Source organism: Schistocerca gregaria, chromosome 2 (assembly GCF_023897955.1).
Source record: "Schistocerca gregaria isolate iqSchGreg1 chromosome 2, iqSchGreg1.2, whole genome shotgun sequence".
Classification (NCBI taxonomy): Eukaryota; Metazoa; Arthropoda; class Insecta; order Orthoptera; family Acrididae; genus Schistocerca; species Schistocerca gregaria.
In genome coordinates, this window is record NC_064921.1 from 716,892,246 (window position 1) to 716,909,423 (window position 17,178).

The following is a 17,178-nucleotide window of genomic DNA, read 5'->3' on the forward strand; positions in this document are numbered from 1 at the left end:
GAACGATGGGTTCGATGACGGTTTGGATGTACCGTGCACTATTCAGTGTCCCCTCGACGATCACCAGAGGTGTACGGCCAGTGTAGGAGATCGCTCCCCACACCATGATGCCGGGTGTTGGCCCTGTGTGCCTCGGTCGTATGCAGTCCTGATTGTGGCGCTCACCTGCACGGCGCCAAACACGCATACGACCATCATTGGCACCAAGGCAGAAGCGACTCTCATCGCTGAAGACTACACGTCTCCATTCGTCCCTCCATTCACGCCTGTCGCGACACCACTGGAGGCGGGCTGCACGATGTTGGGGCGTGAGCGGAAGACGGCCTAACGGTGTGCGGGACCGTAGCCCAGCGTCATGGAGACGGTTGCGAATGGTCCTCGCCGATACCCCAGGAGCAACAGTGTCCCTAATTTGCTGGGAAGTGGCGGTGCGGTCCCCTACGGCACTGCGTAGTATCCTACGGTCTTGGCGTGCATCCGTGCGTCGCTGCGGTCCGGTCCCAGGTCGACGGGCACGTGCACCTTCCGCCGACCACTGACGACAACATCGATGTACTGTGGAGACCTCACGCCCCACGTGTTGAACAATTCGGCGGTACGTCCACCCGGCCTCCCGCATGCCCACTATACGCCCTCGCTCAAAGTCCGTCAACTGCACATACGGTTCACGTCCACGCTGTCGCGGCATGCTACCAGTGTTAAAGACTGCGATGGAGCTTCGTATGCCACGGCAAACTGGCTGACACTGACGGCGGCGGTGCACAAATGCTGCGCAGCTAGCGCCATTCGACGGCCAACACCGCGGTTCCTGGTGTGTCCGCTGTGCCGTGCGTGTGATCATTGCTTGTACAGCCCTCTCGCAGTGTCCGGAGCAAGTATGGTGGGTCTGACACACCGGTGTCAATATGTTCTTTTTTCCATTTCCAGGTGTGTATTATCCTCTAGTAAAGCTGGATCGCTCTTTTGACAACATAAACTATGTAGTCCTATGCCTAAGTTGAAATTTACCCCATGTTTCTACATTCATTCATGTAGAAATTATAGTTACGTGAAATGAGAGGAACCTTTCTGAAACAACCTCTATCACTCAGGGCGGTAGATTAGTTTCTTAGAAAATCATGTTTGCATAGGCTGTCTGGCATGGAGCTCCATTTAGGAAACCAGAAAGCAGTCTTTGGTCGACACGGAATGATGTTCGTTCACAACATGTCGTTCAAGTGCTTCTAATTTCCGTCGGTGGTGCGTACCAAATATGTCAAGAGCCACGCTTGAGACATCTAGTCGCATTCTAATGGGAACGCAGACACGTTTATATGTTTGGTTTCATCCACCTTTGGTGAGCGCAGAGTTTTCTTCGTGGACTGTATTGCGCCTGTACACCTGGGGTAAATTTCTCTCCTGGTAGTATCTAATGAGAGTACACCGAAAGCGAGAGCACTAAGAAAAATAAAAGTAAAGGCTTGTGTTATTATTGATGGAAGGCGTGGAGCGATTGTGCAGGTGCATAATAGAAAAGCTTTTCAGAATGAAATTTTCATTCTGCAGTGGAGTGTGCGCTGATATGAAACTTCCTGGCAGATTAAAACTGTGTGCCGGACCGAGATTCGAACTCGGGACCTTGGCCTTTCGCGGGCAAGTAGAAGAAGTACTGGCGAAATTAGAGCTCTGAGGAGAGATCGTGAGTTGTGCGTGGGTAGCTCAGTTGGTAGAGCACTTGCTCGCGAAAGGCAAAGGTGCCCGGTTCGAGTCTCGGTCCGGCACACAGTTTTAATCTGTCAGGAAGTTTCAGAAACGTTTTTGTTTTTCCAACGCGGCGATGCCTTTCTTTCGCCAAGCTCGGGTGCTGTTACTTAACTGTGGGGCACTATGATGATGGTGCGTGGAGCTTAATGTCGTGTTTCTGGTTGATATTGAGGTGAGATGGAGAGATTCAAATAGATAGCAGTACATTGTAAACCCAACTCGAAACCGTGATTTCACTGTCTTACATGTTGCGCTCGAAAATATTGTCTGTCGTTCCATATCTGAACGGTTTCTTCCTTCACCCAGGCCGGCCGGAGTTGCCGAGCGGTTCTAGGCGCTTGAGTCTGGAACCGCGCGACCACTACGGTCGCAGGTTCGACTCCTGCCTCGGCCATGGATGTGTGTCATGTCCTTAGGTTAGTTAGGCTTAGGTAGTTCTAAGTTCTAGGGGACTAATGACGTCCTCTGTAAAGTCTCATAGTGCTCAAAGCCATTTGAACCTTCATCCAGAGGCGTAAACTCCAAAAAAATTTAATACCTTCTCAATGAGCGTTCCCGAGTTAGTCAAGAAACAAATTACAGCCTTCTTCAAATATATTGTTTTATTATTAATGAATTAAGAGAAATGCATGTTATACGGATTAGTACGATTTAGTTTTTCCAGTGCACCACGTGCGAATTAAAAAAAGGGTATGGGATACTGCAATAGTGCACTGAGTCCTTTCTTCCAAACATTGTACGATAGGTATCAAACGTAGAAAAAGGCTTCAAGACGAACCTATGTTATTTGTATTAATGAGCAATGTAACACAAGGATGATCCACTCTAAGTAATATTCTTTTATTAAACAATGGTAAAATGGTGCCCAATACAGTGCTAATATACTCTGTTCACAGCGTACATGGGTCGACTCTCAGCACGTTTCCGGAAACGTGTGGCCGTCAGGACCGACGAGAGAATGCGGATGATGAACGAGCTGGTGCAGGGCATACAGGTGGTCAAGATGTACGCCTGGGAGAGGCCCTTCGCCAAGCTCGTCGCACTGGCCAGGAAGTGAGTGTAATTCCGTAACAAACAGAACACAAAATACGATGAATAATTACCCATTCCTGCCTGAGAAATGGATACCTGTACACAGATTTCAGTAATTTCAATGGCAATGGTGTGTCATGCAACAAACATTCACTCAAATCAGATTTGGAAATTAGTAGCTGCTTTTCCTTTTGTATCTGGCAGTACAGTTTCAGCAAAATAGAACCTTGTGCGTTGGAGCGGTCTAATACACCTTTCAGTACTCTACAGTCAGTGTCTTAAGATAAAACATACATAAATCTATCTCACTATTTCGGGATGCTGAAGAACGCTTATATAATTTTACAGTAACCTTCGTGAAGGACATTCTGTATTAAATAATCTGTTTGCACTATGAATCTCAGGATAACAAGTAAAACTGTGTAACTTTGCAAACATATCTTTGAACTACTGAAGATTTTTACTGATTCATTTCATGAAACATTATGACATACTCGTAACAATTAAAATATGTCAGTATTTATCACTTTAAATTGAATGGTAATCACTGTAAAATCTGTGGATTCAACGGTATTACATTTTATACCTACACTCATTTTTTATCTTTTTTTACGTAGCATATGTACGTATGTCTCTTCCTTATCTCCTCTTAAACCACTGAACCAATTTCAACTAATCTCGCAACATATATCACTGACTCCCTGCAAAGAATCGCTGTAGGGATAAGAAAGAGCTATCTGCGGAAGTGAAAAAGCAGAGTGGCCCACAACGTGCGAATACCCATACCTCAGTCATCCAGTATTTGAGAATGAGAGCCTTAAAGACATGCAGCAGACTTTACACATAATTTCAGATTTTCCATGCAATAAAACTGCCGCATGAAGAACGACATTTCAGTTAATTACTTCTTTACCACTAACCGTATTCGCGGCACATTCTGGAGGCAATATTTGCATATATCACCGAATGTACAAGTACAGTTATATCACTGTACGACACACAATTCGGGTATATGACTTCATAACCGATAAGATGCATGAAAAACCATCGCATCATGAAAGACGTTTGAATTTATTGCTTAGTTTCTACTACCACTATTCGTAACACATTTCGCAGACAGTATGCACATCCGCTGCTAAATGTACCTAAAAAAATATACCGTCGTACGACACATAGTTCAGGAGAAATGACGTCAAATACTGAGATGCGTCATGTATGACGCTTTAATTTGGTGCCTGTTTACTGCTAATTCTGTCCGCAACAAACTTCGTAGACAGTATCCACATATGTCGCTGAATGTATCTACACAAACATATCATTGTACGACATACAGTTCAGGAGATAAGACGTCATAAACACTGAGATGCTTGAAAAATTACCTGATCATGTGGCACGTTTAAATTTATTACTCCGTTCCTGCTAATTCTGTTCACAGCAGATTTTGCAGACTGTGGCCACATATATCACTGCAAATTTATAACACTGTGCAGCACATAGTTCAAGAAATACGTCATAAACATTGAGCTGCGTGAAATGAAACTACAGGCCGAAATTCGCTAGAGATACAGGTGAAATAGTGTATAAAGTCGCGTAAAATATATTAAATATATGTGAAGTATATTTGAGACGGGCCTTTGTAGACAAAGGCACGGGTAAAAATCTCATCCTAAACCCCTGGAAAGATTTCAACCAACTTTAAAACACATATTAGTTAAGATATGGAAAGAAATACTTTGGGGATAAGAACCAGCAGCCTATTTTTGGTCCTAAACCAATAATTTGAAGAGAGAAGGATGAAGGAGGAGATGGCTAGATAAAAGAGGGGGAAGGAGGAGAGGGTCATATATGGGGGAGGAGAGGATGGTCAGAGAGAGGGGGAGCATATTTGACAGAGAGAGGGGATGGAAGGAAATAGACAGAGAACGGAAAGAGAAGGAGATAGACAGTGGGAGAAAATAGATAGAAGGAGAAAGGAATATGTAGAGAGAGGGGGAAGAGGAGATGAACAGAGAGAAAGGATGAGGAAATGGACAGCGAATGGCAGGAGAAAGAGATGGACAGAGAGAGGAGAGATGAGGAGATGGTCAGAGAAAGGAGAGAACCGGCGATGTGCAGGGAGAGGGGCGAGGAGGAGGCGGAGGCAGAAACGAGGAAGCGAAGGAGGAGAGGAGGGAGAAAGGAGCAGGTGAAGGACAGAGAGAGAGGCAAATATATGGCGAGAGGGTGGGGAGGGGTTTGTACGAGGTGGACACAGGATGTGGAGGAGATCGACAGAGAGGCAGTAAAGGAGGAGATGGACTAGTAGAAGATTATAATAAATACATACCAGTGATGCCAGGTACTCAGCAACTTATAACTTTTCTCTCTATGTTAGTACACTCCTATCTGGAAGTTGTTTGACAAATTTCGTGCTAAGACTTTCCTACTTGTGTGTTACGACTATTCGTGGCCTCAGGTTTTGACTGAATCTGGTATTTGTTGGATGCGTAGCGGATGTTATATATCGGCCCCCATGCATCTCCCTAGAGTTAGCAGCGTTTCACCTTGGCAGCAGTAAATCTCCCCCAGGTCGTGTTTCTTAGAAATAATAACTCTGCCCCTAAATCTGGGGCTCGCATTTCTATGCCTAACCTAGTTCATTTCCAAAAACCAGTCTCCATGAAAGTTCTTCAGAGAAATTGTTTTGTTCTTTTACACTTCGTGTTGCAGTTTTAATGAAATAGTATCTTTCCACTTGTTACACCAGATCTGAGATCCACAAGCTGCTGCACGCAGCCTACCTGCGGAGTTTCCTACTGGCGTCTGCAGTCTTCATCGAGAGGTCTTCGCTGCTGGTCACACTCGTCGCCTACTTCCTAATGGGTCGCATCGCCGGTCCTGACCAGGTCAGTACATCTACAATCTTTCCCATTTCTTTTCGACACCTACATTTCACATGACTACATCCTTTGTCTGGTGTGTTGCAGATATTCTCAATGGCTCAGTACTACAACGTCCTTAACGGAGCACTGGCAATTATGTTCCCGATGGGCATCGCGGCTATACAAGAAGCTCGAATCTCAGTGCAGCGTATACAAGTAAGAATACATTCTGGCACTTATCTTCACAAACCGAGATCATGATGCATGTGGCATGTCCATTGCCGAATTGGGACACATCTCATCTATTGACACAGAAGATTTCTAAGTACTGTACGCGTCATAATGATAATAACTGAACTGGAGAATCCAACTTTTCGTCTATGATTGCAGTGGCTTTCTTCTGCGTCTACGATACCAGTCCAACCAGAAGGAGGCCACTGTAACTGTAGCCGAATCGTTGGTTTCTCCAGTACAGTTTTTGTCATTGTGACGCGGTACTGTACTCAGAAAACGTTTATCTTTTGACTTTGACCGCGGAGGCCTAGGCAATTATATCTCATGTGTTATTCGTAATAGATGGGCTTACAGTGCAGATGGTACAAGGGCTTGGTGAAGCAAACTGAGTAAATGACTGTCAGAGTTAAATGTGTGTTTATAAATTACGTGAGCTACTGTCGAAACATCAGATATCTTCAGACAATGGTCAGTTAGTACTGATGTCGTTGTAGGTATGGCTAGAGATCGTCGTGCCCCCGCATTGCTTTTTATGATGCATTAAAAGTACTTATACTCCTTGCGTCTCAGAGCTTTTTAGAGAAAAACAGGTACAAGAGAAAAGCATTTTAATTACTGTGCTGTATTTTGAAGATATTTTGGCACGATACACTTCATATATACAGTACAATAGATGGTAATTGTAAAACTGGACATGTGAGTAAGTAAAGCGAAATAAATATAACAAGCTGAAAAAAATAGGCAAATAGCAAGTAAAATTAAAATACCGAAACGAAAACATATTGCTGTCGATCCATCACAGGTGACAGATTATTCGTAGCCACTTACTATAAACCCCTCAAGTGAGTGTCTACTGTATCATAACAATTTCCTTCTATGGTATTTCTTGAAGAATATATTTCCTGAACAACACTCACAGTACCATTGTACTCGTATTGTACTTTTTTCAGTGTTCCTCGTCCCCTTCTTTGACCACGTCCTCTTCTTTCTCCGTTCCCGCTTCTTATGCTCAAGGTAAATGCTGTTTGGGAATCGTAGATATTGTGACATAACACATGATGAAGGCGAGGGATGTAGTTCTTCATCTCCTCAAGATTTACCTATTTCTCAAATTTTATTTCAAACTGGTCTTGATGCAAAAGCTGCAGAAGAAATATTGATGGAGGACCTGTATTGGGCCCTCTAAACTCCCCGTCTATAAATCGAAGATCGTGGTTAAGTCAATACTGGAACTGCATTATTAAAGGATTTTCTTTGCTTATTCAGATGCACCTGGTATTCCTCCATTGTATTTTGTTTCCTTCTATTTCTTTAGAAATCGTATCCTACTGAAGGAAGGTTTTCTGTTTTCATTTCTACTACTAAGCCCTTTCTGATGACCTGCTTCACTGCTTGCATGCTGTCTTGGAAAACACATATTTGAAGCGTTTAATTGCTTTTTCAGAGACTAAAATCTTTGTCACATTCCATATAAGTATGGTTGGGTTCAAGGACCTTATGATCAGTTGTGTCAATACACTGATTTTGCATCAATGTGTACAAACGGTACTTCGAAACTGAAACATGCATTAAATATTACTATTAGAGCTCTTAAAAGCGTAAACCTTAGGCTGTTGCTGCACTTTTAAAACAAATACTTGCCTGAACTTTCGTTAAAGGTAGCAGATAGCTTATGTTAGTGCTGTCCCTCGTCAGTAATAGTCAGTTTTCCAAGTCTCTGCATTTCTTAAGGTCGAAAAGGAAATACTAATAATTTTCTGTCCATTTATTCTTTAACTTCGTAATAAGCGTGGATCTGGGAGTACTATAGTGATGAGCCTACAAGACTGAAATACATCATACTTTCATTATTATCTTTTTTATTCTGAAGTTAGGACTAATTTGGTTTCTCCAAACTGCTAAACATTTAAGAACTTGTCCCTAAAGACTTCAAGGTTATTAACAATGATATGGGAAAAAAATTATTTTGGATAATACTATAATATCAGAAATATTTAAGAAAGTATATGCGTTCAAAGGATAATCCAACAAAGAACCACAGTCAGAGATACTTACAATTTCAAAACAAATACAGACATTAGAATAACCACCATTGAAATTTAAACACATTTTTTTAATAGTCCATCAATATTTAACCCACACAGTAGCAGCCAGTGAACTACTGACGACGTTGGCGGAGATGGTCATCGAAAGGTCGAGGACTTTATTTGAATTAACGCTGATTGAGAACCGAGGACGTTTTATTCATGTATGCCGTCACGAAAAACTCCGAGGACACATTTCTGCAGCTTTTGTTCTTCCCTGTCATAGGTGGCCAAAGGCACGCCACAACTTCCTCGGCGCCGGTTTTTGATAGCGTATGCTTTATCCAAGGCGCTACACGAACAGTTTACAAACTTAGGCGTTTCAGAAATCCTTCCAACCTTGGCCCAAAACACAATCGTCGTGCCCTTTTGGACGTCAGATTGTTTCCGGATTTAGATAACGACATCACATTTCTTCCGCGTCCCCCAGACGCACTTTAAAAGAACCTCCACAGCTAGTACTGTCACCTACCCTCTGTGAGCGATTATTCCACGTTAACGTCGAATATAGTCGATGGTCACATTAATGTGACAGTAGAGTGTTCAAAAGATAGCACAAAGTTTTAACCCCTGAACATTCAAAATAGGTAAACTGCGGATTTTAAGGAAATAGTCTATGTACTTAGTCAAGTAATAGTGGAACTACAATCGGCCACGTTTTGATCCCCTTTACAAGTGTTTCAAAATAACTCGGGCATATTCCAAGCACCATGGATGCTGATCCATTTTAAAAACCTAGGCCAAATAACGGTCGCTAGCGAGAGCTACACATGCTATAGGCGTGAACGCAAGTTTCTGTTACCAGGGCTCAGCAAAGAACACGGGATTCCGAAGAACCCATCCAACACTAAATCACGCGAAAAAGAGATGCTCATCATTTATTTCCATGCCGGATCCCGCAGGCACAAGGAATGCTGGCAGAACCACGTCAGTCAACCAAAGCAGCAGAAATGAGAATTGGCAGACTCAGAATACACAACCCACATTCGCAAAGACATACAGAAGCAATGATTCTCCAAATGATGTCGGTACACTCTCCATGTTAAACAGCCGCTAACCACGACACGGTGACGATACCTCCACCCTCCGCCAGTGAGCCATCATAGTATGAGGAACAACTAGCAAGATAATCCTCAAAGGTATACACACACATACAGGATGTTCCAAAATACCTGTTACGAACTTCTAAGACTTGTAGAGCGGAGTGAGTGCATAGTATTTTGAACAGGATCCCATGTTCGGAAACATACCGTTTCCGTTCTACCACGTTTTCAGTTCAGATGTTTAACTCATTCACATCTGCTTGAGGAACTGGATTACGCGTGACACAGTACAGTTATTAGGTAACAATTCGAAAGGAAACGTAATAAAACATCTATTTATTATTTAAGCACATTTGTTTGTATTGACACTTAAGCATTAAATGTTTTATTCCAAAAGAAAAAATAATCCAGAATACAGTACGAACCGTACAGTACTGATGCATTACAACAATGGCTCAATGTGGCGACCACCGACGCTGCTGTAGACATTGTACCTATGAAGCATGTTCTGGTAAACACTCTCCATCCCACGTGGTGTCTCTTCAGCTTCTGGTGCAGTGGCCAAAAGTCGTGTCAGCAGGTCATCAGTTGTCTCCACAGGACTCTTGTAAATTAAACTTTGCAAACGACCACAAAAGAAGTAGTCCATAGGAGTGCCCGTCAATCTGTATACCTTGCTGCATACCAGGACAATCAACTCTAAGGCTTTTGTCTTTTTCTCAGCAGTCGAAGACGCGTTACACATCGGAACTGAAACCGTCGTAGAACGGAAACGGCCCATTTCTGGACATTGGTTCCTACTCAAAATTTTATGTACTCGCTCCTCTTTACAAGTCGTAGAAGTTTGTAAAGGGAATTTCCGAACACCCTATACATGTGACTGGCGTCTGTTTTTTCGAACATATCCAACAAAACTGACACTACGTACATGCAGGGTGTTCAAAAAAATGTCGAATACTTAGAGAGATGGTATTACTAATCGAAACAAGAAAAATAAGCCCAGTATCATGCGTCTGGAAATGTATACTTTCTGTGATAAACACGTGCTTACAGGAGTGTTCACCGTGGCATCCATTCACGACAATGCACCCCTTTGCCGTCCAGCACAAGGAATGTCGACAATGCACCCCACTGCCCTCCAGAGGAAGGAATGAAGCACCTTTTGAAGCATACCCTGTTGTTGTACCTGCCGGCACGCATTGAAGACGAGACCGTGCAGTATCCACACATCGTTGACTGGCATGGCGTTGTCCAATACCTTCAAGTATCCGCATAACCAAAAGTCTAGGGGATTGAAGTCTGGGGAACGAGCACGTTGTGCCCCCCCCCCCCCCCCCCCCCCGCCCCACTCCACCGCCTGACCAATCCAGGGGTCCTGAAATGTCTGCGGCGGATGTTCGAACACATTGTGGCGAAAGTGTGCTGGTGCCCATCATGGATAAACCGCATTTGTATCGTAGCTGCAATGGCGTGGCCTCCAGGAAGATAGGCAATACTTTTTGAGAAAGTCCAGATGGTGCCTCCCAATTAACCTTTGTGGGGACGTCAATGAGAGATGCCTTTAATAATTTCCACAACGAAACATTGTCTCAAAATATGGTAGAAAACCCAAAGAGTCTGGTCGTATGTAAAAAAAATAGTCAATACCGTCACTGCAAGATAGAGATGGAAACGTTACCAATGATGGTGGCACTAAAGCGGAGTTACGAAATACAATTTTCCGTAATTCCTTCACGAGAGAAGACGAAGTAAATATTTTAGAATTCGAAACCAGAACAGCTGTTAGCAATAGTGACATAAATGCAGATATTTTAGGTGTTGCGAAACAACTCAAATCATTTAAGAAAGGCAAGTCTTCCAATCCAGATGATATACCAACCAGGTTCCTTTCAGCGTATGCAGACGAATGGTCTGTTCCTAAAGACTGGAAAGTAGCACAGGTCACACTAATATTCAATAAAGGAAGTAGCAGTAACCCATTGAATTACAGACCTCAATTCGCAGTAGGATTTTGGAGCATATACTGTACTCGAACTTTATGAATCACCTTGAAGAAAATGACTTATTGATGCATAACCAACACGGATTCAGAAAATATCGTTCTTGTTTTGCGCAGCTAGCTCTTTATTCCCATGAAGTAATGAGTGTTGTCGACAATGGATCTCAGATCGATTCCATATTCCTAGATTTCCAGAAGGCTTTTGATACCGTTCCTCACAATGGAGTATCGTCTCAGTTGTGTGACTGGATTCGTGATCTCCTCTCAGAGAAGTCACAGTTCGTAGTGATAGACGGTAAATCATCGACTAGAACACAAGTGATATCTGGAATTCCGAAAGGTAGTGTCATAGGCCTTCTGCTGTTCCTGATTTACATAAAGGATCCAGGTGATAATCTGAGCTGCCCCCTTAGATTGTTTGCAGATGACGCTGAAATTTACCGTCTAGTAAAATCATCAGACGATCAATTGCAATTACCAAATGATATAGAGAGAATTTCCGTATGGTGTGAAAAGTGGCAATTGGCAATAAACAAAGAAATGTGTGAGGTCATTAACATGTGTAGTAAAAGAAATCCGATAAATTTTGGATATACGATAAATCGCACAAGTCTAAGGGCTGTCAATTCGACTGAATACCTAGAAATTACAATTACGAGCTACATAAATTGGAAAGAACACATAGATAATATTGTGGCGAAGGCGAAACAAAGACTGCGTTTTGTTGGCAGAACACTTAGAAGATGCGAGAAACCAGTAAAGAGATAGCCTACATTACACTTTTCCGTCCTCTGCTGGAATGTTGCTGAGCGGTATGGGATCCTTACCAGGTAGGATTGACGGAGGACATCGAAAAAGTGCAAAAAAAGGCAGCTCGTTTCGTGTTATCCCGCAATTGGGGTGAGAGTGTCACTGATATGATACGCGAGTTGGGCTGGCAGTCACTGAAACAAACGCGGTCTTCTTTGCTGCGAGATCTATTTACGAAATTTCGATCACCAACGTTCTCTTCCGAATGCGAAAATATTTTTTGACACTCACCTACGTCGGGAGAAACGATCATCATAATAAAATAAGAGAAATCAGAGCTATAACGGAAAGATTTAGGTGTTCCTGTTTGCCACGCGCCATTAGAGAGTGGAATGGTAGAGACGTAGTATGAAAATGGTTCGATGAACCCTCTGCCAGGCACTTAAGTGTGAATTGCAGAGTAACCATGTAGATGCAGACGTAAATGTAGCACGTATGGTCTTACTGATCTATCGCCAAGTACGCCTGCCCATACGCTGATTGAGAATCGATGTTGATGCACTTTTTCTTGAATTGCTTGGGGATTTACATCTATACATAACTACTGGTTACGGAAATTCACAACATCGTATGTTGTGAACCATGCCTCATCGGTAAATTAAATCTTGGATGTGAACAGTGAATCTGCGGCACACGTCTGCAGCAGCCGTTGACAGAACCAACGCCTGCCATGATGATCTTGTGGCCTTAGGGCCTGAACGCGTTGTAGATGAAGTGCCTCCCACATAAAAGAGTGAGACAAGTCTGCTGCTTCTAATCGTTGCCCACTGGTCCCAGAGGTCTCTTCTACCGAGCAGAGCATACGCTCCTCCACGCAAGGTGTGCGGACTGTGCAGGGCTTTCCGAGGTGCAAGAATACCTGCGACCCTCAGATGCTGCAAAAGTCTGCTGAATAGCTTATCAGAGGGTACTCTGCACTGTGGATATTTTTCAGCGTAGAAGGCACGGGCTCACAGGCTACATCCATTTTCTAAACCATGGAAGAACACAATATCTGCTATTTGGCCTTCGATTGCTTACAACTGGTGGAAGAGAGAAAATGTAAATGTGCTACACCATTTATGCGTAAAAACAGAGCGATAACAGTAAAAACAGTTTGGAAGAAGGTAAAAGACCACGATACGTACCAGGGTTAACAGTACTGAACAATAAGGGACACAAACACTACGAAAACTAATGCAGCCTACAACGCGACTTGAACTACACAACTGACTGCAGACTTACTGTGAGTAAGACATAGTACCCTGCCGACACGTTTGACACAGCGCCAATGCAACGACTACCCTAATATCCGCAACCAGGCGTCACACAGCCCTTCCTATAAACACGTGTTTATCCCGGAAAGTGTTTCCGGATTCATGAGTACTAACACCTATCAGAGTATTCGAAACGTTCTTTGAACACCCTGTATATATGCGCTTGTATCTCTTCATGTCTGTGAGGACAACAGCTCTTAAAATTACAATTTTAGTGTGGACGTACGCTACTTTCGACCTCCTGTGGGAATCAGGATGCCAGCAGAAGGAGAATTGTCAGCGACACTACTTCCGTACGACAGGATGAAAATTTGGCTCGGATGGAAAGTGTGCCAGGATAGCAGGGGCAGTCAAGGTGATCGCTTGCGTTCAGGAGGATCTCTCGGTTCGAGTCCCCTTCCACCGCAAATTTTCACATGTCGTCCTTGGATTCATTTCAAAGCCGGAATGCGGCTACGTCATTGGTTTCTCTTAATCCATAATACAAGATTTCACACAAAGCCGTACATGCCGTTAAAATCCCTTCAAGCCACAAGGCTGAAAAAAAAAATGGTTGGAATGGCTCTGAGCACTATCGGACTTAACATCTCAGGTCATCAGTCCCCTAGAACTTAGAACTACTCAAACCTAACTAACCTAAGGACATCACACACATCCATGCCCGAGGCAGGATTCGAACCACCGACCGTAGCGGTCGCGCAGTTCCAGACTGCAGTGCCTAGAACCGCTCGACCACTGCGGCCGGCCACAAGGCTGACCCTAGTGAGATGTCTGAAAGGTCGTCGCTAGGGAACGAAACCAGAGACGTTCAACCAGGCATCAGAATCGATATGAGTGCACACATGGTCCAATCTTTCCTACCCCACTCTTGAAAAGGAGCATCTGGAGGGGGAAGGACCCACTAAATTAAGGAGTACGTTGTTCAGCATCCTCATTACCTGGGCCAACCCTAAGCTGTTTGAAATGTGCTGCAACCTTTCTCTTATATCCGAAGATGACCCACAGATATCGAAACATCTCATCTAATTACAACTTAAGAACTGAGACAGAAGAAAATATGAGAATTGTTCCAGATCCTCCAATTCAGATGCTTTTTTATGGTGGTTTTGTTAAATCCTCAAATGTATCCATGCAGGGATCGGTGAAATTGTTTTATTGCAGCTGGAATTAGTTCCTAAGGAAGATAAATCTTCAGTTTGCCATCATAGAGTGTACAGCAACATGAAACACTTTTGTTAAGAGAATACCCCGGAATCTGTAGGCCATCCTTAGTTCCCGTATGATGGTGGTTAACAGATCTTCGACCTGCTTTCCCTGCAAGTAACCGAGAAATAACGGTATCTGGCGTAAGACGAATGATTCCTTCCAATGTTTTTATGCGATTTTTTTCAACCACCATACGCACTGCTTGACGACCGATGTCGTCAGTACATGATATGTGCGATCTTGCTTTAAATGTGGTTGGTCCCTCGCGTTTTCTCTTCACAATCTCATCACCAATATTGGGCTTGGACACCTTTAGAAGGGCTGAAATTTTCCTGGTCGATTTGTTACTCAGATAACATCCGATGCCGTCTGGAGTGGCCGAGCGGTTCTAGGCGCTACAGTGTGGAATCCTGCCTCAGGCATGGAGGTTAGTTAGGTTTAAGTATTTCTAAGCTCAAGGGGACTGATGACCTCAGATGTTAAGTCCCATAGTGCTCAGAGCCATTAACATCCGATGATTATTCCACGTTCGAAGTCACTGAGATCTCTTCGGCCACCCATACATCTGTTACTGCTTATCTCAATACTCCCTGCCCCCCCTTTATACCAACGGCATCTCGTAACATCTAGTGGTCAACTCCACATTGAATAGGGGTGTCCGGATACTTTTGATCTGATAGTGTATAAATACTTACATTTGCAGCGAAGTATTATTTTATTACTTTAAAATGACTCTCGTATATATTTATGTTTATCACTGTCATGTCGTTTCACTAGTCAGAGGTTGGTAAATGAAACCAGAGGTTTACAAAGTACTCTTTCAACTTTTTCTGTTTCCTATAGTTCCTAAAACTTTAAGGTTCACGAGAGAGATTACTGAGGAATATTCTCTCAGCTGAACCATACAACCTTTCTGTTCCCTTGAAGGATGGGCCAGGAGATTAATAACGGTTTGCATTCCTGTAACACGTCGGTTATCGAAGACATCCCTACAATCGACACGGGAGCGGTACGTCGTCGGCCTTACCCTAAAGTGTAACAGTTGGTTTTCTCCTTAAAAGCAGTATCTTTCTTTCTAAACTTCCCACATAAAATTCAGATATTTTCCTGGCATTCGTTCGTAAATCACACAACTGTATAACAGTCAGCACTGTGCTACACTGGAAGGGAAACGATATCAAGACTTTGGGTATAAGCATAGACATATAGACTTTACAAGTATCGTGCGAACCTAACTATCTCCTTCCACACTGGAGCTCTTAGGTAATTGTGTGACATAACTGATTCAACACGAGTATCGTTAATCCTTCAGTTAAACGTTAACAAATTTTCATCTAGAACCAGCTGTTATGCTTTGTTTGAGATAAACACAGTGGTGAAGCACCTCACATGTACAGCGTGAACATGAAATACTCCAATAAAATTTTAGGCCGATTCTCAGGGCCACTTTCTGAGTACCTAGGTTTCAAGGATCCGGGTCTCCGGTTAAACTTACTGCTCGGCTGTATCGTAGCAGCATCCATCCTCTGAGAGTAGATGACGAGCATTAAACTTGCAAACAGATGTTGTGCTTCTCCATAACGCTTAAGTTCCCTACTAGTGAGAATGATCTCCTCTGCGTACCAAGTGCTGCAAGAATTCATCATGTTCTTTTACCGTAACAGAGCCCTACAATGCTGTTGGTGGCCTGCATTCAGTTAGAGGTACTGGAGCTAAAAGTATCGTGCACCTCATCAAATTTCACTTCCCGTCTCCTTTGTAACGTACTGAGATGAAACATTTTGTTGGTTACCGTTATTCATTCTAACAGTTGACTACTGCATTTTACTATTTAATAGCTATTTATATCTGTTGTTACACACTGAGGTGACAAAACGTCACAGTATAGCTATGTGCACATACACAGATGACGGTAGTGCTGCGTTCACAAGATGCAGAGGAGCACCGCAGTGCCGGAGCTCTCATTTGTTAAAGCTTTAAGACGTGACTGTAGGCACACGACCAGAATTAACAGACTCTCAACGAGGAATGGTAGTCGTTATGGAACTCAGTATTCCGATATCCACAGTGTTAAGAATGTGCCGAGAATACCAAATTTCAGGCATTGCCTCTCAATAAGGACAACTCAGTGACCGATGGCCTTGGTTTTTGCATAGAGTTGTCAGTGCTAACAGACAAGCAACACTGAGTGAAATACCAACAGAAATCAGTGTGGGACGTACGACGAACGTATCGGTTATGGCAGTGCGGCGAAATCTGGCGTTAATAGCCTATAACAGCGGATGACCGACGCCAGTGTCTTCACCAACAACACGACATCGCCTGCAGCACCTCTCTGGCTCTCGTGACCATATCGGTTAGACCCTAGAGAACTGGAGAACCGTACTCTGGTTAGATGGTTCAGATTTCTGTTGGTGAGAGCTGATGAGGATTCGACTTTGTAGCAGATCCCACAAAGCCATGTAGCCAAGCTGGTGGTAGCTCCATAATGGTATGGGCTGTGTTTACATGAAGTAGACTGGGTCCTCGGTTATGTTCGACTACTTGAAGATCATTTGCTGCCATTCATGGACTTCATATTCCCAAACAACGATGAATTTATCGTGAATGACAATGTCCCATGCCACAATAGTTCGCTACTGGTTTGAAGAACATTCTGGAGAATTCGGGCGAATGATTTCGCCACCCCAGAGCGCCTGACACGAATCCCACAAGACATACGTGGAACATAATCGAGAAGTCAGTTCTTGCGTAATATCCTGCACTGGGAACACTTTCGCACTTATGGACAGCCATAGAGGCAGCATGGTAGAATATTTTTGTATGGGTTTTTCAACGACTTGTTGAGTCCATGCCACGTCGATTCGCTGTACCAATCCGGGCACAAGGAGATCCGACGCTATATTAGGA

At 43.4% G+C, this 17,178-nt stretch overlaps 1 protein-coding gene across 1 annotated transcript in view; it reads left to right on the forward strand.

The window, feature by feature from the left end:
* The window catches only part of LOC126334844 (ATP-binding cassette sub-family C member 4-like), a 170,103-nt gene that overhangs the window by 60,067 nt on the left and 92,858 nt on the right, over positions 1-17,178 (forward strand). The window contains exons 6-8 of the mRNA XM_049997511.1: positions 2,640-2,796; positions 5,522-5,660; positions 5,742-5,852. Of these exons, the coding sequence (XP_049853468.1) occupies positions 2,640-2,796; positions 5,522-5,660; positions 5,742-5,852 (407 nt within the window). The remainder of the gene's footprint in view (positions 1-2,639; positions 2,797-5,521; positions 5,661-5,741; positions 5,853-17,178) is intronic.